Here is a 21,987-nt window from a genome sequence, read left to right as displayed (position 1 = left end):
ATGGGAGTCTGGTTGGTGCCAACTAAAGTGTGAAAACTACTACATTAAGGAAATGGTTCTCAGACTTTTTAGTCTCCAGACCTTCCATACTCTCAAAATTATTAAGGACCCCAAAAGGTTTTTGTGTATAGATTATAACTATCCACATTTGCCATTCTCAAAAATAAAAGACATTTAAAAAACATTTATTAAATTCATTTTAAAATAAATCCCTTCACATGTTAATTATTCATATGAATAATTTTTCTAATGCAAATAACATTATCCAAAACAACAAAAAAAATTAGTGCGAAGGCATGGTTTTACATTTCTGCAAATCTCCTGAATGACTTAGCAAAAGAAAGCAAGCATCTTAAATCTTCTGTCTTCAGTCTGTTCCCTTGTTTTGGCTGAAGTACATGGGAAAAAACCCAGGCTCACACAGATGAGGTAGTTGGAAAGAGGAGTATTTTAATAGCCTTTTCAGATAATAGCAGGTATTCTTCTTTGACACTACAGTGGCAGTTTCTTAAAAATTAGTTGCAATGTAGAATCTGAAACCACATTAATGAACTTTTTGTGCTTTTACATTATAATCCATTGGCCTTTCTTGTACTTTGAATGTCTCTTTTTACCCATGCAAGATTCTGTAACATCAATGTATTGCTTATCTGGAAAAATAGTCAGAGCTTACCGAGTTATGCAGATTTGCCAAATGATGACACATTTCCTTAATTTTCTTACATAATATTGATGAATGTGATTTTTTGGGTGATGCCACAAATCTAATCAAAGAAGTCTTTACCATATTGTGAAGTTGTTAAGCTCACAGTGATGGAAACAAGTTTTCCAAAATTTTAATTTTCATTCAAAAGCTCGAGTTTTATCATTGGGAACAAGTACTATTATTTGTTTTCCTTCAAGAGACAGGATTGCTTTGTTCACTGTCAAGAAAATACCTGCCAATAACCAAGTGTGAGTAATTATACTTGGATTTGTCCTTTCAAGTTACAACAATGGTGTTCCATGAAACAGAAGAGCTACTTCAGGTTGCAGCTCAATCACCACGCAGTCAGGTGCTTTATGATGGCTTCCCATTTCATCACACAGACATTTAAAAAAACAACAAAAAAAAAACGTCTACTCAAAGGGTCAAGATACAATTAAATAATTTTTACTACATCCTCACCAACATTTTTAAGTGAAACTAGCTTTTTCCTTCCCCCTGCAAATATGTGGTGAAGAATACAATGATTCCGGCTGAAGGGTGGAAAATTTACCCACCACTGCTTTTCCACCAGCTGTGCAAATGTCAACACAGTAAAAAAGGCAAACAGCACCTTGGTATTGTTATAAAAATAGTTTTGATTTCACAGACCCCCAGGGTGTTTGAAAACTGCTGTTTTAAGAGCTCCGAAGAGAAAGATCCAGAGTTTCCCTACTTTACCAGATACTTGCTCACAAGCTATCTCCCGTACTAGACTGTGAAATAGTTGTGTCTCAGGATCTAAAACAGTAAGACTCAAAGATTCAATCTTCATTGAAGGAGCAAATTCAGGGATGCCATTCATAAGGAGGGCACTTTAAGGGAAAGGAAAGAGTAAAGCTTTAGGTCGACTCAAGAAATCCCACAACCGTTCTTCATTGAAACTGTCAGGACGAGAATAGTGAATACATCTAATAAGCACTGTTATTTTTAAAACTTCTCACTTGACAGAAATCCTACAGGCACTCATAAGAGATGAACAGAGAAACACGCAGGTGCTTCTAAGTGGGGACAAGGGTTGCCGAGGAATCGGTGTGGTAGGCTAGAGATTCTCAGAAAACTGTCAAGAAGTGTCAACTGACACCAATTGTCACTTGTAGTTTCACTAGGTTTCCTGGTTCAGTGAGAGTACAGGGATTTATGGGACCTATTCTCAGGAAACAATGGCAGTCAGGATCTCTTGTTATGGCCTCTGACATTTAGATCAAGGTCTTTTGTGAGGTTAACTACGTTGGTAGCTACCCCACATTTGTTTTGCTCCCCTCTTGCTTCCTGCCCTAGTGATTGGCTGTGTGCCATTACAATGAAAAGGAGAGTCAACAGATACTGTTTATTTTTTTAAATTAGAATGGCAATCAGCAGAAGAATCCAAAACAAACATCCATTAACAGTGGTTCCTCTGGGTGAGGGGAAATTCAGAATGGAACAGAGAGGGGCTTTACTTCCTATTTTTCTGTATTGTCTGAACTATTTTCACCACAGATATATATTTCTTTTATGATATAAAACAATGTAAGTAATAGTTCTATAGACAAAAAAACCAAAGAGCCTGTGTGATTCATTCTAGCTGTAAAAAGGGAAGGAAGACGCTGGAAAATATTGCTTCTACTCTGAAGTCTGTCTTGTGAGGAAGGAAAACTCTCAAGGAAAAGAAAGGTTAAGGCAGTATTCAAGAATGGCTACACCAAGAAGCGTGACCTTAAGGAGCAAAAAGAACCAACCCATGAGGTATGTGCTCCTTCCCGCAGCAAGAGGTGGTGACCACAGGGGCAGGGAGGGTCCCGTCCTGGTGGCTACCATGGGAACGGCCCTGGTCAACAGTGATGTTACCAGTGAACACTGGCCAGGGCTCTGAACTGGCTGCAGAGTGGCTACCCAGTCTCCTCTTCCTATGGGGGTAGAGTTACCTTTCCCTCACAGAACTGGGGCAAGGGTAAAATGAGACCGTGTAACTTAAAGTACTCAATAACCTGCAAGGCAGGATGACTCTCTGGGAGTCGGATTTTCCATCTGTAAAATGTGAGGATGGACTACAAGGTTTCTTCAGAGAGAGGAGTCTTGAATGAATTAAACCATATCTGTAACTTGGAAAGACCCCTTCAACTGCTATATTGAAAGCATGGGTGATTTCATGACTCAACATTTGAGTCCACATAAGCTACTCTCGAAAATTGATCTCACCGATTCTGAAAGGACTTTCCAGCAATATTGTCTCTGTAGGAATCAAACAAAACATGGTATTGATCCCGGCTCCATTCCAGAACCACCTACGGAAAAAAAAAGAAGAGAAAAGGAAAAGAAACAATGTTATATTTGTATCAAATACTAAGAGTTTATAACTTTCATTTCATTAAGAATTGCTACAGAAACAGGTAACGCAATCAAAATTCACCCATTCACTCAGTGCCTGCCATATACCAGACACAGTGCTCAATCCAGATGAATAAGCTACATTATAAGGATAGTTACATCTATCTATCTATATCTATATCTATCTCTGTATCTACACACACACACACACACACACACACACACACACACACACACAGTTTCCCCGAAAATAAGACCTAGCCGGACAATCAGCTCTAATGTGTCTTGTGGAACAAAAATTAATATGAGACCCAGTCTTATTTTATTGTAAGACTGGGTATAATATAATATAATATAATATAATATAATATAATATAATACCAGATCTTATATTAAGTTTTGTTGCAAAAGATGCATTACAGCTGATTGTCTGGCTAGGTCTTATTTTCGGGGAAACACAGTAGATGCCACAGTTCCTGGCCTGTGGAAAGGGAAGGAGAATCGAAGAGATTTAAAAGGATGTGATGTGAGAATCGGGTCTTAGAGAACGAGTTCGCCAGGTGGAGAGAAAGGCACAGTGTCAGAAGAGTGTTCTAAGGGTGAGAAGCATCAAGGATGAGTCCCTGAGGATAACTGTGCAGTTGGCTTTGACTGGAGCAGTTAGTCAACTGGAGAGAAATGGAGCTGGAGATGGAAGCTGGGCCCCGATTGTGAGGCGCCTGTGTGCCACGGGAGGCAGAGGCACTGACGGATTTTAAGGCAGCTACATGATCCATTCAAAACTTGGGAAAGACTCTTCTCACAGCACAGAAGAACACAAGCTATAACGGGAGACTGACAAGATATGGGGGATGATGACCTCACTACCTGTGAGGTTTCACTGATGACCTTGCTAAATATTTCAGAAGAAAACAAAGGGCTTTAGATAGGAGCTCCCCCATGTCTGCACCCCAAATCCATAAACCTACCTACATGTGCCCCATTTTCTTTTTCGCTCCCTTTACCACAGAGGAAGTGTCCCTCCTCCTTGCAAACATCCCATCTCTGCCCATTTGCTCTGGATCACATCAACTCACCTTCTCAACACCTTGCCTCCTTGCTCTTTTCCTCTCAATGGATTATTCCCATCAGCATATAAATATATTCCAGGAGTATCTCAGGAAAACCTTCTCTTCACTCCATACCTCGCTCCAGCTAGTCCCTCTACTCTAAATTCTCTGCCTCTTTCAAGGGCAAATATCTTTCGAGTCATCTGCCACTCTCCCCTTCACTCTTCAGCCCATCACTTCTGCCTTCACCATTTCAGTGTCCTTGCCAAGGCCTCCATGTTGTCAAATCCAGTGACATTTCCCTGATCTCTAGCTTACTCAACTGGTAGTGGCTGCCCAGTTCCTCCTAAAGGAACCACTTTCTTGGTTTTCCTCCCATCACTCTGGTGACTCCTTCTCAGTCTCCTTTGCCAGCTTATCCTTTTCTCTCTGACCTTTAAATGTGTTCTTTCATTCTCTTCCTCTCCTTGGAATGCCCGCTTTCCTGCCAAGGCTTCTTCCAGCTTCCTACTCCACCAGCCCGAGGACATGGCCTTGCTACCCTGAGATGGCGGTGGGAGTCCCCGTCATTTAGATTTCATCCTAGCCAGCAGAAAGGAGGGAAAGGGAAAGACGTCCCCCTTCTCTAAGGAGTTTTCCTGGAAGCTGCACTTCTGTTTTCATTGGGCAGAAGGTAGTCACCTGACAACATCTGGCTACAGGGGAGGCCTCTGTAATTGTGCCCCTCTACAACTGCTCATTTCTTTGGGTGGCATTCAGGTTTTTCAAGATCTGGCCTCTGCCTACCTTTACCACCTCACCTCACTGGCATGCTTCAAAAACACCACAGATTCAACTAATAGTTCTCCCACTCAATGTACTAATTTTAAAACAACTGATTTTAAAATGTACTGATTTAAAAACTGAGGGTCTAATGTGCCTTGTACTAGGTTTACAAAGAGAAATAAGCTAAGTTCTCTGACTTCAAGTAATAATACCCAATGAGATATATATATATATATATATATATATATATATATATATATATTAAGATTTTATTGGGGAAGGGGAACAGGACTTTATTGGGGAACAGTGTGTACTTCCAGGACTTTTTTCCAAGTCAAGTTGTTGTCGTTTCGATCTTAGTTGTGGAGGGCGCAGCTCAGCTTCAAGTTGTTCTCCTTTCAGTCTTAGTTGCAGGGGGCACAGCCCACCATCCCTTGCGGGAGTTGAACCAGCAACCTTGGGGTTGAGAGGACACATTCCAACCAACTGAGCCATCCAGGAGCTCAGCGGCAGCTCAGCTCAAGGTGCTGTGTTCAATCTTAGTTGCAGGGGGCAGAGCCCACCATCCCTTGTGGGACTCGAGGAATTGAACCGGCAGCCTTATGGTTGAGAGCCCACTGGCCCATGTGGGAATCGAACCGGCAGCCTTCAGAGTTAGGAGCACGGAGCTCTAACTGCCTGAGCCACCGGGCCGGTCCCCCCAATGATTTTTAATAGAGGTTTATTGATGGCTATAGCTGCACTGAAGGAGCACCTGACCCTTTCTAGGAAGACACCAAAAAGACTTCCCTGAAGAAACAGTGTCTTAAAGGATGGACAGGAGGAGTCTGTCAGCAGTTCGGCTGGAGAACAAGGCGTGTGCTGGAGGATTTGCAACCAGACTGGATAGGGAGTGAGGAGAAGAGAATCATGGGTGACTGCTAGGTTTTCAGTGTATCTGGTATGAGTGACTGAATAGAGAGTGGGGCCACTTAATGACACAGGAGGGAACAGGTGTAGTGGGGATGAAAGCTGGTCGGATTCCAGGTTCCCATTTTAGTCACGGTACATTAGAGGTTACACATGTATACGACCAGCCTCTCCAACTAGACTGCAAATTCCTAGAGGAGGTGGAATGAGCTCTGCTTTCAGTACCAGATACAGCACCAAAGCCAATGGTAGGCACATACCGATAGCTATAAAATGCCATCTACTTCGTTGAACATAGAATATGTTACCTATTTTTAATAATATAATTGTATCAATTTGTATCAACTTACTGAGCTCATGCAAGGGCCATGCATGCTCATGCAAGAAACCATGCAAGGGCCACTTCATAAACGGCTGAGAAACGCTGACATGCTGTGTGCTGACACACCATGTCTTCCTTCGTCAGATAAATTAATTTCGCCATCTCCAAATCACTTTGGTGTGAGAAAGAACAACAAGAATCATAGCAAAGGTCCTCTCTAACACCTTCAGGTACGTTCCTACTAGTCCAGAATTCTGCACACTTAGCTCTCAGGGGACGTAGCTGGGCTATGACTCAGGGGACGCAGGTTTTCACCCCAGCTCTGTCACTTTTATGAGCGCTCTTGAGCAAGTTACTTAAGTCTCTTTGGGCTGTTTCTTCATCGTTACAGTGAAAGAGGTCTGACCAAATCATCTTTGAAACCTCTTCCAGTCCTAAAAGTGCATGACTAAAGGAGGTGAAGAGCTGTGCAAATAGTGCCCTTTCCTCCGTGTCAACTCCATGTCTCTTCCCATCTTCGGCCTCCTCTGGGTCTTGGCCCTGGTTCTAACCACATCAACATTTAAATTAGATTCTCTTCCGTCATAACCACTTCCCTTTTCTGCTTAAATCAATCGCCCACTAGACCCTATTATGGAAATCTTGCCAAACTCTTTTTAAAGTGAATGAGTAACAAGCTACGTAAGAAATCAAAAAGGAGGCTTGTAAATCAAATAAAATTCATCTCAGGTTTAGTGTCAGATCACTTTCTTAATACTACCCAGGATGGAAAAAAGCAGGAATTTCAATGGACAATTACAAATTATTTATCCTGGGTTAAGCCATAAAAATAGAAATACCTTCCAAACAACAAAGAAACCAAAAAAGACTTAAACTTCCCATGGGATCTTGTTTTAAGCCATTATTAGCAACAAACAACAGACCAGAGCTTGGACAAGTTGAGAAACACTTATCAAGTCTCTTCCTTCACAAAGCCTCCCCATCTTCTTCAGCCCAATCTGAATGCTTCCTTCTCAGAACTGAGTAACTTTTATCTCTATCACTACTGGTAACTTGCAAATCCAAATGACCCACTGCCTTGTAACAACATTTCTTGCCTTGCAGCACTTAGCATTTTTTTTTCTTTTTTTTTTTTTTTTAAGATTTTATTGGGGAAGGGGAACAGGACTTTATTGGGGAACAGTGTGTACTTCCGGGATTTTTCCAAGTCAAGTTGTTGTCCTTTCAGTCTTAGTTGTGGAGGGTGCAGCTCAGCTCCAGGTTCAGTTACTGTTGTTAGTTGCTGGGGGCGCAGCCCTCCATCCCTTGCGGGAGTCGAACTGGCAGCCTTGTGGTTGAGAGGACGCATTCCAACCAACTGGGCCATCAGGGAGCTCAGCGGCAGCTCAGATCAAGGTGCCGTGTTCAATCTTAGTTGCGGTGGGGTGGAGCCCACCATCCCTTGCGGGAGTCAAGGAGTCGAACCAGCAACTTTGTGGTTGAGAGCCCGAGCTCCAACCAACTGAGCCACCCATCCGCCCCCACTTAGCTTTTTTATTGTTATATTTACCTTTCACTTCATGTTAGCATCTTGTCAGACCAATCAAGTTATAAATTGCTTCAAGGTGGAGAACTACTTAAAATTCTATTTATCATCAACTCATACCCAGTACATTTCACCGTATACCATAATCTTAACAAATAGCTGGTTACGGCAGGGGTGACATAAGAAAAGACTGGATTTGGGACACCTCCTAGAAGAACCTCCCAGTTCTCCTACCAGTAGCTGTGTAACGCTGGGTAAGTTACAAATGTTCAGGCCTCAATTTCCTCCCCTATGAACTTAAGTACAAAATCTATCTTGTCATTTTGTTGTGCTGCTGTAGCAGGAGAGTGATTCTTACATGACGTAGGCGAGTAAAAGGTATAAAAAGCATGCTGGAAATACCAGAAGTCACTGGTAAAGCGTATTTTCCTGAACCATAATTTTTATAATGGCAAGACATTTAAAACATTACATTGGTAGTAATGCAACATTTTTATGGAGCAATATGGAAAACTGACATAAGTTTTACAGATACAATGTCGGCCTACAAAAACTTCCTACTTGCCATTTTGAGCTATTTCCCCCCTCCCCGCCCCCCCCCACCTCCTATCTACACTATTCTCCTCAGAGTATTTACTTTTCCCTGCTACTAAGGGAAGGTTGTCTGTAAAATTTAAGACACAGTGAACTGAAATACTATTTATTAAAATACCACATGAGCTCTGAAATACCTCATAAAAAATGTTTTTAATAAGGAATTGTAAAAATCATCTGAAGGTAGTTTATTGTACTAGTTAAAAATGCTTATCACTTTTAAGATTCCATTTTAATAGTCATGGCATGTAAGGTATTTAAGATCATTTGTCGATCAGTTTTTACAAAATGGCAGCCAAAGTCAGTTTTAATGTGTTGTTTGTAGAGGAGAAGGGGTGGGTATACACATCATGCCAAACACTCCTTCCCCAATGAATCCTCGTAACAAGGGGCCAACTGTGAGGGAGGGAGAAAAATGGGTCATTTTCCCAAGAGAAGCTCCAGGCCACAGGGCAGTGCATGACAGGGTTGAGATTTGAATCAACCCAACTCCGGAGCCCATGTGCCTGGTTAGCTTCGCCCAGGCTCTCTCGGCTTCATCAGGAGGCCTCCTCTGACGCTTCCTTACACAGATCCAGCTTTGTCAAATACACACTTAGGAACGTGGTCATTCCACTGTCTCTCCACTGGTTCTGAAGCTGGTATGTTTATCATCCTTAATTCAACGACTCCGAAATGTTTCCCCAGCATGTTTATAAATGACCACAATCACATAATAAATTTGCCTTTTTCCTCAGTATTTGCAGGTCTAACAGTCCTTTAACTGGTTTGTGTAGACAAATGCTAAAATTTTCAGATGATAAACTTTTTAAAGTTATAAAACCGGTATACACTTTTATTATAGAGTTGTATGATCCCAGACAGGAGAGATTCATGCCTGTGGCAGAATAATAGTGAATGAGATGAAAGCCCATAATCCTTTGTATCGGAGGAATTCCCGAATTAAGGAAAGGAGGAAGGTAATTATTAAGAAGAGAACAGGTATATGGTGCAAAGACCATAAGCTGTACAGTCAGAAGACATGAGTTTAAATCTGGCACTTATCAACAATAAAATCTAGGGCACTTCTCTATTCTCAATTTCTTCTTTTGTAGAATGAGGATATTTTTACCAACTATTTCACAAGACTGTTTTGATAAGTAAATGAGATGTGAAAGTCATACGTGGCTGTACAACAATACCTTCATACAAGCCGTTCACATGTCTCTTAAAGACAGCACTTACAATGCTGCAGGATTAACTGTTTAAACACGTGTCTCCACCTCCGTGAGCAACTCAAAGCCTGGAACTGGACCTCTTCTTTATTTTTATTCCCAGGTCCATGCACTGTGCCTGGCACAAAATCCATGAACATTCTAGAATGAATGAATACTAGTTTCACAAGGCAAACATCGTGGAATAGCTTATCACTCCACGGTTTTCCTCTAGAACTTTCTGCGCTTGGCTCCATTCTCGGACAGTCAAGGTAAAGCTAAAGGGCTAGGATTATAAAGAGACAACAGCAAGCCTAGGTACATAAGGACGTAAAACTCTCTCTGTAAAAAGCTCACGTCCCTTTCTCAATTTTCCGAGTAAAGAAATGGGACATGCTACCCCGTAAACCTTAAGAGGTTGGGGCTCTCTAGCCGCAAGCAGTAGGAACTCTAACACTGACAGAGCTTTTCACACATTGATAATCATCTCAAGTTTATAATATCTCTAGATTATAAAGGTTCTTCACAGTTTCTGAACACAAAATTAATTTTGCATTTAAAAACACTGAGAGAGAGACCAATACATGTATCTTAGGGATATGCTAAGCCTTATCTTTTCTACTAACCCTCCTCCTCCTTCGATACCAATCAGGAAGTCAAATCTCCTCATCAGAAGTGTTTCCTCATCACATTTGATTAAGCATGCTCATTCTGTTTTCCTGTCTTAGTCCTTTCAGGCTGCTGTGACAAAATGCTATTCCCTGGGGAGCTTATAAACAACAGAAATTTATTTCTCCCAGTTCTGGAGGCTGGAAGACGAAGATGACAAAGTGCCAGCAGACTTGGCATCTGGTGAGAGCCAGCCTCCGTGTTTATAGACAGCTGCCTTCCAGCTGTGCTGCCTCACTAGGTGGAAGGGGCGAGGGAGTCTCTGGAGTCTCTTTTGTACGGGCACTAATCCCATTCATGAAGGCCGCACCCTCATGACCTACTCACCGCCTCACCTCCTAATTCCTTCACACTGCGGATAAATAAAAAGACTTGCCCAAAGTCAAGCAATAAATAAGCAATATATAACGCCAGTTTCCAAACACAAAGGCACCTTTCTTTCAGGCCTTTGTACAATTATAAAAATCAATATGGAAAGTCTGCCTATTCTGAAGCCTCACTCAATGTGGCATTTTCACCACGACTCCTACTATGCCTGACAGCCACCTGCTACCAGTCTCCTCCACCTGCAATTCACCTCTAAACACAGACCTGATTCATCATTCTCTTGCTTCAAATCATTTGAATGATCCCCATTTTCTTCAGGATGAATCCAAGTTTCTTAGCGTCACGCACTAGACAAGTCGTAAACTGGCCACTGCCGGCCTCTCCAGCTTCAATCCTGGAAGGCGGTGGCCCTGGAGAACTACTTTTGTTCCTAGAAGGTGACAGTGCTTCCCACACCTACCAGTACACCTATGGCATCCTTCACTTTAAAAAGGTGGGGGGAGGGCCTTTCTTCCCTCAGCCATCTCATCTCCTTCAAGATCAAGCTGAGATGTAGGAGAAACTGTGCCCAACACCCATGCCTATGTCTTCAACTTAACTTTTCACAGTGCATTGCAAGTTTGTCTATTTGCTTGGCCATCTCCCTGTCGGGAGAGTGAATTCCGTAAGAGCAGAAAGAAACTGAACCATCTTTCTGTCTCTAGAAAGCAGAATAGCTGGCCCAGAGCAAACATCTCTGCATTTTTCTACCAAATAAATACCTTCTGAAATTTTGATAAAGAAGCTTTATCCAATTTGGAATTAATCAGAGACGGAAGTAAAGTTAATGAAACGAGGTGAAAAGGGGGGAAAGGTATTATCAATGTGGAAAGAGAAAACTAGAATCTAAAACAAACAATTTTAGGAAGCAACTTTAAAGTGGGCAATATGGTTTTTAGTCTGATGGTAGAATGCTTTTGGCTCTTCCTGCACAAGTGTGACTTAGTCTGTAACATTTTAAAAGCTCACTTGTTTTTTCCTGCTTAATTGAGTACACAAATGAATCACACAGAGGCTGACTAATCACCTGCTAAAGACACTGCATGCGGATCCCAAGACTGGAACAATCAATCTAAAGGACAGTAAGAACTTCAGAAGATATAACATGAATATTTATAACCTGTTACAGCTACACTTGTTTGTTACCTTTTAGAAAGAACTAGAATAACATATGGTATTATAAGTTGCCAGCGCTAGTAAATTAAAAATGCACTTGCTCCCTCTGCTTTCACATCAACCATAACAAAGCCCACTCAGGTAAAGTAATCATTGTGAACTTTTCTGCTCTGAGGAAGGATGAACATACTCTCCAGCATGACCTGCATCCACCCAGAAGGTAGGTCTCCTGCTGCAGTCTCCATGAGCATCACTGTGGCCGAGGGCAGAACAGTCCTGGGGGAGGACACCTGGCATTTAATTAGCACTTACTACACACCTTGCCCCAGGCACTGTGCAAGGTGCCTTCTATACCTTAGGTGTTTCATTTAAACCACCTTTCCTCTCTAGGCTCAATCACAATCAGTGAGCAAAAATAAATAAATTTTTATAAGTATTCATTCAACAAATATTCATTGAGCACCTATAGTTAGGATCTGGGAAAGCAAAGGAACTTGTCTATCTTGCTCATTTTTGTATCCCAAGGATGTCTGGCACATAATGGAACAAAAAGACCAGGTGGTCTTACCTTCTAAAGGTCTCAGGTCTGTCCACTTCTCTTAATACACCCTTCCACCAGCCTAGTCCAAGTCTCCCACTCTGTCCTGCAGATATCCGTGCTTCCTCTCGTTCAGTGTTTCTCAACGTTGGCACTATTAACATCTAAGGCCTGACAACTCTTTGTTGTGGAGGCTGCCCTGTGCATCCTAGGATGTCCAGCAGCATCCCTGGCCTCCAGCCCCTGGATACCAGTACATACCTTGTTTCCCTAGAATAAGACCGGACAATCAGCTCTAATGAGCCTTTTGGAGCAAAAATTAATAGAAGACCCGGTCTTATTATACTAGAAGACTGAGTCTTATACAACACTGGGCTTTCTATTAATTTTTGCTCCAAAAGACGCATTAGAGCTGATTGTCCGGCTAGGTCTTATTTTTGGGGAAACAAGGTACTAACCTTGGATGGTATTCCCATTGTTCTCAGGACAAACACTCAAATCCTGAACACCTATTCTACCAAGTGCTGAGAACAGGGCACAACCAACGCACCAATCTCCTCTAGGTTCACACTTCCTCTTGCTCCCCACCCTCCAGGCACATGGGCCTCTCTTCACCTTCTCACATGTACCCCAACTTCAAGCCCTTCACATGGTTTCCAAGGCCTGAACACTATTAACATTTTGGGCTGGATACTCTTTGCTGTGGGGGCTGTCCTGTGCATTGTGGGATATTTAGCAGAATCTCTGGTCTCCACCCCATAAATGCCAGTAGCACCAATCTCACCCCACCCCCAGTCATGACAACCCAAAATGTCACCAAACATTGCCAAGTGCTTCTTGGGGGCAATTCTGACCCTTCAAAGTTGAACTCAAACAGTATAAAGAAAGCTTCTCCTGACCCAGCCACCAGTCGGGTTGGGTTCTCACTGCTGGTCTCTCCCACAACACCCTCTTCTTTGTAGCATTTCTCCCAATTGTTAGTTAAGTAGCATTTAATGCCTGAATGTGTCTGCAGGAACCTGTGGGCTCTGCTCACTGCTCTATGCCCACGGGCCTCCCACAGTGCTCAAACAATAACTGTACTAAGTGAATGGATGATGCAGGCGGCGCTCAGCTGTGGCACAGGGATTCCAAGATAAGAAGGATACCACCTTTGTGTTCAGGATGCTGAGTACAGAAACGGCAAATAAGTTTCATCTCCTGGGCAAGCTCAATTAACTGCTACCTGCATTAAGAAGCTGTGCATGGTGGAAAGAAAGGCTTCTTCTAAGGCTCCACAATGCCAGACACCACAGTTCAAAGAGAAGTGTTGAACCAAGAATATGCAAAGTTTCCTGAGGAGGTGGTTGAAAACTCGGTTTTTGGAAGCTGCTGGCATTCTGGGAATCATGCTCCACCGCATCTAAAGGGGAGGGGTGGAAATCTCTTTTCCCATCACCTCAAGCCCAGGAAAAGGACTCAGTGGCAAGACCAAGAGAGCCCACTGCAGGTCCGTGCAGTTGGGTGGATGCCACATCTGTCTCCCACCTGAGAAACAGGAAAGGCTGGTTGGCTACCTGCTCTGAGGACCAGGGAGAGGTTGCTGCCATGCTGGAATCAGCCTGCACCCCCCCATTCTGCACTGATAGGCAGGGCATGCTACCCCCAATCATGCTCCCTTGGCATCAGGAATATTTCACGCTGAAGGAACTGAGAAACAGCAGCTGCAGGAAGAATTTTCTGACCGTCCCTGAAGCAGGTCTTAAGACCTTTTATTAGAGGTGCCTTCTCTGCACCTAGAGGAAAGGAGTGTCCTTCTCTCAGAAGACAGAGGGACACTGAAAGGAATTCTGAATGAGCAGGACTGCATTTCCCCAGCTTTCTATATTTAGCTCATATCCTTTTACGTCCTATCACGACTCTCCAGTCTTCATCAAACCTAGCATTAAAAACTCAGGTTTACCATTTCCTTATGAAGTCTCCTACATCATGTAAAACTTAGATTAAATAAACGTGTATGCTTTTAATCTGTCTCTCATTACGAGGCTTGTTGGCGAGGCAGCTGGAGATTGGAGAATCACAAATGTCTGGCCCAGGGTCTGAAACCTGACATCCCCCATGAGAGTAGATGGCCAAGGAGCAAAGCCTGGGGAATCCCAGCATTGAAGACAGAAGGAACAGTGAGTGGGCAAGGAGAACAGGGAGGGTGGTCTTCGTAAAGAAAGGAGTGAGAATTTCCAAATGTGTGGAGTACCAGGTGCTGCAAAAAGCTCAGGTGAAGATTTTTCTCTTAGATGCTAAAGTTCATTAACAAGATCAACAAAGTAAGACCTCATAGTAAGTCAAACCAAATACAGCTATCAAATTACCACATTAAAGATATATGCTGAATCGTTACTGAAAGATTTATGAGGGCACACTTGAGCTGTGTTTAACAAAACTCCGTATTAATACACCCATCCAAGAAGACAAGTTTCACAGATACCGAAATTTGTAAGATATTAAAAATGGAAACAACCCACTTTTATATCTTCTAGAACAAAGTAAAGGGCTAACAGCGATCGCAGTCACACTGTCAATGTGAAGCCCAAGGACAGGAAATAGGTTTTGGCTCCAGCCAGTGTCTAGGACATCTGTTGCTCTCGCCCTTCTTTGATAACAGCCTTGTGATTTCCCTTCCGGGAACCCCCTCTTGGATCATGTGGCTCAGTTGAGACTGATGGCCCCGCTCACTCCCCCAGCTCTGGGGAAGATCCAGGTGGTGAATAGCAAGGGCACTCGTGACCTGGCTGGGCAGGCCACTCTGGGGCTAGCTAGCAGCAGCAGGCAGAGAAGCTCTCTTTGCCTGACTTACTAAATGGTAGACCAGAAGCTGAAGTTGCTGGCAGCAATCTTTGCTCCCATGTAGACAGAACCTGCCTGAGAACTAAACCAACAGAGGGGAAGAACAGGGACAAAAATGAGACTTCTGATAACATCATTTGAGCACCTCGACCCAAGCCTGCCAGAAGTTTCACCCTCTATTTTTCAACTACACAAGTCAAAAACACTACCTTTTCTCTTTTATGAAGCCAGGTCTGAGTTGGAATTCTGTCTCAACCTCGTGCTGCTAATACCAGCAGCAGTTTTAAACCACTAATGATTCAAAAAGAAAAGGCTCCTGCCTCCTTCTAAAAGTCTCAGCTTCCTCTAGGATGCTTCACTCCATAATTTTCTTCCCTTCCTCTGATTTTCTAAGTGATTAGTGGGTGCCTACTCAGTCATTCAATTGCCTGCTCCCTTTTATTGTTCTCCATGTGTATATCACAGCCTCATCTCAACTAGACAAAGATGGTCAAGGATGCGCCATAATTCTCTGTATCCCAGATACCACCTTCTACCATACAGAGTATAATCAGACGAATCATGTCTGAGAAAGAAAAGGTTAGCTACAGATGGTCTGCATCAGAACAGAAAACTTACCTATACTGGAAATGAATTTGAAGGGATGTCATTAAGATCATTTCCATTCATTCATTTTGGGTGCTATGAATACAGCAGGGAATATGACCAGGTCACTGCTTTGACAGTTAGCTGGGCTGCATATTTCTCGCAATCCCACCCCCAAAAGAGACCATTTAAAAAAAGACTGTGAGGCCACCTGCATTTTCTCTGTAGCACAAACTCCGTTATAGTTCATGCTTTCTCATGTTAAACACCTAATAAATGTATATTCATACAACATTACAGCTAAAGTGGGGGGTCTTAGAAATCTAGAAGTTTTAAAACGTTATTTTTAACAATGAAACCTTTCTCCACCCCAAAAAGAAATGTATACCAAACAGGTAAGAATGGCTGCCCCCACCCAGGAGGCGCTGGACTGACGCAGTTTGGGAACCACTGAGCATCACTGGCGCCGGAACCAGGCCAGAGGCTGCCTCCCAACTCTCAGGCCAGGTCTCTTTCGACTTCACCTGTTTGTTGCCTTTGGCCAAGAACACACTCAAAATATTTCTGTTCAATGACTGAACTACTCAAGTACAAACATGGTAACTAGTTTCTTTCTTGAAATTGGGCCAGTACGAGAAACTAACTGGTCACGGAGGCTGAACATAACGTGAGCTGGACCCAGTTTTCAATCTGATCAACAGTGATTTACAACCCTCTATTCACAATTCTGAACTCCAAAAAGCTCTCAACTGTGAAGATCTTTCCGTGTCTATTTGGCAGCAAAATTTGACCTGACCTGAATTTATCTGGTGGCAAAACTTAGTCTAAACTGACTTGAAGTTATTTATAGTCTTTATTTTCCTCACTGAGTGTGAACAGGCATATGTTCCACTGTAAAAGATTCTGATGTTTTCAGGTAAATTAGTAGTTCCAAAAGTTTCAGATGAGAGATTGTAAATTTGTATAAAAATAATGTATATAAATAATTCAACCAAAGAATGATGGCCCTGAAATTTTTACTTCAAAAGCTATGTTTTAAAGTATCAATATCAACAACAGAGGACGAATATTTACATCAGGACTTTCTGAGACAAAAAGGATCTTAAGAGCACAGTCAATCTAGTGCCCTCACTTGTAGATGAGAGAACTAGACTCCCAGAGGCCACATGATTTGCCCAAGGCAACTGCACAGTTTACAGACAAATTCTCACCCCAAGGTAATGGACTTCAGTGGAAATTAGACCCCCCCACCCTGACTGCCCTCCCTGTGGGTATGGATCCAGCTCTGCTTTTGTTTGATCAGAGTTGGCAGGGGTTCTCCAGAAAACACTGTGGAGAATCAATATTAAACTTAAGGGGAAATTTTTTTTTTTTAAGTAATATTTGTATGGATATTTGCGTATATGTCTTTTTTTTTTTAATAACTTTTATTTATTTAAATGTGTTCTTCCAAGACCCATCAGCTCCAAGTCAAGTAGTTATTTCAATCTAGTTGTGGAGGGTGCAGCTCACAGTCGCCCATGTGGGGATTGAACCGGCAACCTTGTTAAGAGCACCACACTAACCAACTGAGCTAACCAGCCACCCCGAAAGGCAAATTTTTTAAAATGTATTTTTAAAATACATCCCTCCCTCAATTCCCCTTTTCTGTCTCAAAACTTGGATGAGTGTACAAAGGGTTTATCAAAAAGTAGGAACCAAGATCACTTATTCTAAGAGCGGGGGAAGAAAGATATTAATGAACTCACAGTTAATAATGATAAATAATAGTCCTTTTATCCATTACAATTAGTGAAGTTATTAACAACTTGGTAATATCCACTGTATGATGAGAGTATTCTATTTCAAAATAAGGATTAAAGACATAAAATAGTTGATGATGATAATAATAGCAGCAGCAGTTACTACTGTTTTATGAGAGTCTCTCACGGGCCAGGAACTGTGTGTATTACTTTATACACAGGTCTTATTTAGTCCTCATACCAAACCTGCATGGAAGGTATTCTTGCCTTCATTTTAAAGATGAGGAAGCAGAGGTTCAGAGAGGTTAAGTACCCTTTCCAAGATCATACAAGGGACAACGTGGGCTGTTTGACAGACCATAAAGAGACGTGCTTAAAAGTACAGCCATTGGGGTCATATACTACCTCGGTTGAAAGCTCAGCTGTACCATGAACTGGATGGACTAACTTGTGCAAATGCCTCAGTTTCCTCACCTGTAAAATGGGTATAATAACAGTATCCATCTCACAGAGGTGATGTGAGGATTAAATGAGTTAATGTAAATAAAGCAGCTAACAGAGTGCCTGGCACGTGTATTGGCTATTATCATGAACATGAATACAGACATCAGCATTCAAACCCGGATCTGCCTAATCCGGTAGCTTTTCTTTCCACTGTGCTGTAGAAATTAACTACAGGCGATATACTAGTGGTATTGAGCTAGTGTCTCTACCTCCCATGTCACCTATTAACATTCTTTGCCTCATTTCTTTTGTCTGTTCCAAACTTTAAGATCTGTCGCCGTTTCAAGACTGACAAATGTTTTTCTTTGTGGCAACCTGGATGGACCTAAAGGCTATTATGCTAAGTGAAATAAGTCAGAGAAAGACAACTACCACATGATCTCACTTATATGTGGGGTCTAAAGAACAAAATAAATGAACAAACAAAACAGAAACAAACTCATAGCTACAAAGAACAAAACTGATGATTGCCACATGGGAGGGGTTGGGGGACGGGGTGAAAAAGGTGAAGGGATTAAAAAGTACATATTGGTAGTTACAAAATAGTCACAGGGATGTAAAGTACAGCATTGGGAATATAGTCAATAATATTACAATAACTATGAGTATTGCAAGGTGGGTACTAGACTCACCAGGGGGAAATCACTTCGTAAATTATATAAATGTCTAACCTCTATACTATACTATACACCTGAAACTAATATAAAATAATATTGAATGTCAACTGTAATTGAAAAATAAAAAAGGTCTTTCTTTTAGTAAATAAATGACCAGATGTTGAATATATAAAATGAAAAAGTCTAATAAAGGATTCCTTTAAGTCACCTTCACACTACAGGGTTGTTAATAAACAGCTAATTTAAATTACTCATGGCCAAAAAAAGTATCTATCAGTAATAAGACTTAACTATGCATAGACACATTCACTATATTAAGTTGCAACACACAAAACAAAGATAGAACAGCAGGTGGTATATTAGTTACATATTCCACACTTACAAGTCCCAGGCACTTTCTCACCTGTACTTATTAAATTTATTTTTATCAGCCCCTAGACCAAGAACTACTAAAAGTGCCTGGAAATCATGCCATATCATTCATTCATTCATTAAACAAATATTTAGACTGCATACTGTGGCAGTACTTGCACAGTATTACTGCCTGGGCCAGGGTTACAGTAGGTAGTTAAACAGACAGTACCTTTCCTTATGGAGCTTACAATCCAGCATGGGTACAGACTTCAAGCAAATGTATACTGTGGCATTTCTAAAAATCATTCTGTTAATCTTAAAACCTTTTGCGACCATATATATATATCATACATATACACAAGGAGTCAGATTTCTGACTTTAAAATACAACTCTTCTCCCAGCTGCTAGACACTTCTTTTAAAAAATGGTGTACTCTAAAATCACATACGTGTACTCCCCCAGTTCTGACCCACTCACCGTCACTGCACACTTGCTTATGATAAAGAATACGGTATCAGAGGGTCGATAATTAAATAACTATCCACCCTAAACCAAAGGGTTGTTGCATTCAATAATATGTTTAAAGTGTATATCCAGAGGGGTACAAAATCTATTAAACCCGTGCTTCCGAAACCTCCCAAACCTGTTGTTGGACCCTCTCAGGAATTTACAGTCTGACAGAACTACTTCATCGCACATTAACTAAGAGCAGGTCAAGAAAGGCCGGGCTCGTGTGATCTGAGTCTAAATTATTAGCCAATCCTGTGACCCAACGGCTTGTGCTGGCTCCCAAGAGGTCCCGGTGCTGGAGTCCAAGACCATGACGGTGTCCTGGTCACGTGAAGGGGCCCTAGACTCAGGAGATCCCCAGGTAGGGAAAAGGGTTTGGCGCTACCTTTTGGAGCTACCAAGAGATCTCTCACATCCGTGTGTGCACATCTGCCCGTAAGCCGAACTGAAGGTGTACAGCTGTTCCAAATGACAGAGCAAAAAATGCAAAGAGTCCCCTCGCACAAGTAAGTCCTTTAAATTTGGGGGCAGCACCCACTCCCCACCGCAAATTACAGGCAGAGAAACACGCGCCCCTTGGAGAACGTTTTGAGATCAAGGAAGAAACTAGATTAAGAAGTGCCTATGTCAAAGGTGAAAAGATTAGGAAGGTGACACCAGCGGAGGAAAACAGCAGGAAGGGCAAGGAATGAGAATTGAGGAATGGGAAAAGACACCGACTCTGGGTCCTGGGAGGGGGCTTCGTGAAGGATAATTCCTGGGGGATACAGTCAAGTGACTTGGGGACCCTGCAGAAAACACCTGGAGGGAATGGAAATCAGCGCCTATCCCCACAAACCGTAGGGAGGACGAGAGAGCTCAACCCCAGATGCTGAAACCTGAGCCTGCGGAGGAGATCGGAGTTCTCCGCGCCTCCGGGGAAAGGACAGGCTCTGGGACTTGTCCCCGGAGCGGCAGGGAGGATGGGGAAGCGAGAACCCCGTGCGCCAGAGCTCGGGGTGCCCCGGGGCTCCGCGAGGCAGGGGCGGGGCGCTCCGGGGTCGCCCGGGTTCAAGGCCGGAGCTCCCGCGCCGCTACTCACCTCTCCGAACTGGAAGGCGGAGACGATGGTGACAACGACGCCCACGAAACAGACGTAGAGCCCATACCTGTGGGACAGGCAGGTATAGGTCTGTCTCTGTAGGAGCTTGAGCAGCATCACCCCGGCCGCCGCCACGCCACGCCCGGAGGAGCCAGAGCCAGAGCCGCCGCCTCAACGAGCCGCCATTCAGCGGCCACGATCGGGCCGCCGCGTTCAGGTCACAGCCTCCGGCAGCCGCACATTGCCGCTCCGGAGACCGACGGCCGCTGGGCTCCGCGCCGCAGCCACCGCTTCCGGGAGCCGGGAGCCCACGCCCTCCGCGCAGCGGAGGCGGACCCGCCGCCCGCGAGGGGGCCGGCGCCGCCCGGGTCTGGCCAGGGGAGAGGCGGCGGCGGCGGCGGCGGTGGGGCCGCCAGCGCCACCTGGAGGACGGAGGGGAGGAGGGCAGGCGAGCGCTCTCCCGCTCTGCGCGTGCGCGGCGGCTCTCAGGTCTGGGCTGGGGACTCGAAAAACCGTGGGCCGGTCCCTGCAAGGTCTCTGTGTCACAGATGACGCTATAATGCCATGAATACTTTCGTGCACAAACCCCTTTCTTCATTTACAATAATTGGGAAATTATGCTTTTTCACAAGGTTGAGAGGAAATGCTGTATGGAGCTCATTTCCCCTCTGTCTCTCTAACCGCATTGCTTGGAGGAGGAAACTTTTGGGCTAAATGTGCCAAAACCAAAATTCATTCATTCATTTGTTAATTAAATATTTAGTGTCCAGTGCCTGGCATAGTGCTTGGTGTCGGGTTTTCAGAAATGAGCTACAGTTGGCCACTGTTCCCAGAGAGTTTAGTTCGGAAGCACGTAAATTGCGAGTGCAAAAATGTTACAGAAATCGTGCGATGTACGGGGTGGGGGGGGTCGGGGGGGAGGGGACTACGCAGAGGTGCTCAGTTATTTCCACTTTAGCATCAGGTGATTTCTAGGAGGGCCTACCCTGGGCACCTCTTATTTGGGAGAGTTTTTTTTTTTTTTTTTTTTTTTTTTTTTTTTTTTTTTTTGCCAAATATACCCGAGTTAATATGATTTCTATCTTGAATCTAGTTAGGGAAACAAAACACTTACCCAGTGTTGCCATCATTTATAGAATTTTTTGAATTATCTTCAGAACCAATTTCAGGATACACTCAAAATATGTATGTATTCAACCGGATAGTCAGATGAAATTAACAGACTTGAAAAAGGGATTACTACCTTTGTTCCAATCCAAGGTAAAATGTTTATACTTTTCAGTCAATTCTTTTCATCTTTCCTTAGGAGAAGCTGATATACATGTTATACACACATGACAAAAATTATGACAGTTGTATGAGACACTTAAACAGCGCCAAGGTCTTTTCAAGGGTAGTAATAGATATAAAACCATCTGCCTTTCAGTAGGACTCAGGACTCTGTTAAGATGCTTGTTGCCACAACAATGATGGCCAGCATTTACTTAAGAGCTGCTGTGGCCGGGACTCATCTAATCCTCACAATCTTATGAGGTAGATAGCATGATTATCCCCATTCTATAGATGAAGAAACTGAGGTACAAAGTGGTTAAATGACTGTCTAATACCACACAACCAGTGAATGACAGAATTGTTATTTGAACCTAATACTTAGGCTCTACAACAAGGC

General features: G+C 43.1%; 1 protein-coding gene across 3 annotated transcripts in view; it reads right to left on the bottom strand.

The window, feature by feature from the left end:
• The window catches only part of GNPTAB (N-acetylglucosamine-1-phosphate transferase subunits alpha and beta), an 88,406-nt gene that overhangs the window by 40,196 nt on the left and 26,223 nt on the right, over positions 1 to 21,987 (bottom strand). Inside the window, exons 1-2 of one of the 3 annotated variants that reach the window (XM_019732104.3) lie at positions 20,319 to 20,705; positions 2,927 to 3,012 (exon numbers count right to left, since the gene is read on the bottom strand). In XM_019732104.3, the coding sequence (XP_019587663.3) occupies positions 2,927 to 3,012; positions 20,319 to 20,435 (203 nt within the window). In that variant the 5' untranslated portion in view covers positions 20,436 to 20,705. Of the gene's footprint in view, positions 1 to 2,926; positions 3,013 to 20,318; positions 20,706 to 21,987 lie in introns of those variants that run through there. The other 2 variants (XM_074326216.2, XM_074326217.2) reach the window with 2 other exon arrangements.

This window comes from Rhinolophus sinicus, chromosome 1 (genome assembly GCF_057876585.1).
Source record: "Rhinolophus sinicus isolate RSI-liver-muscle chromosome 1, RSI-T2T, whole genome shotgun sequence".
NCBI classification, from domain to species: Eukaryota; Metazoa; Chordata; class Mammalia; order Chiroptera; family Rhinolophidae; genus Rhinolophus; species Rhinolophus sinicus.
The sequence above is the reverse complement of the archived record's forward strand: the minus strand, read 5'-3'. Positions and strand labels throughout refer to the sequence as shown.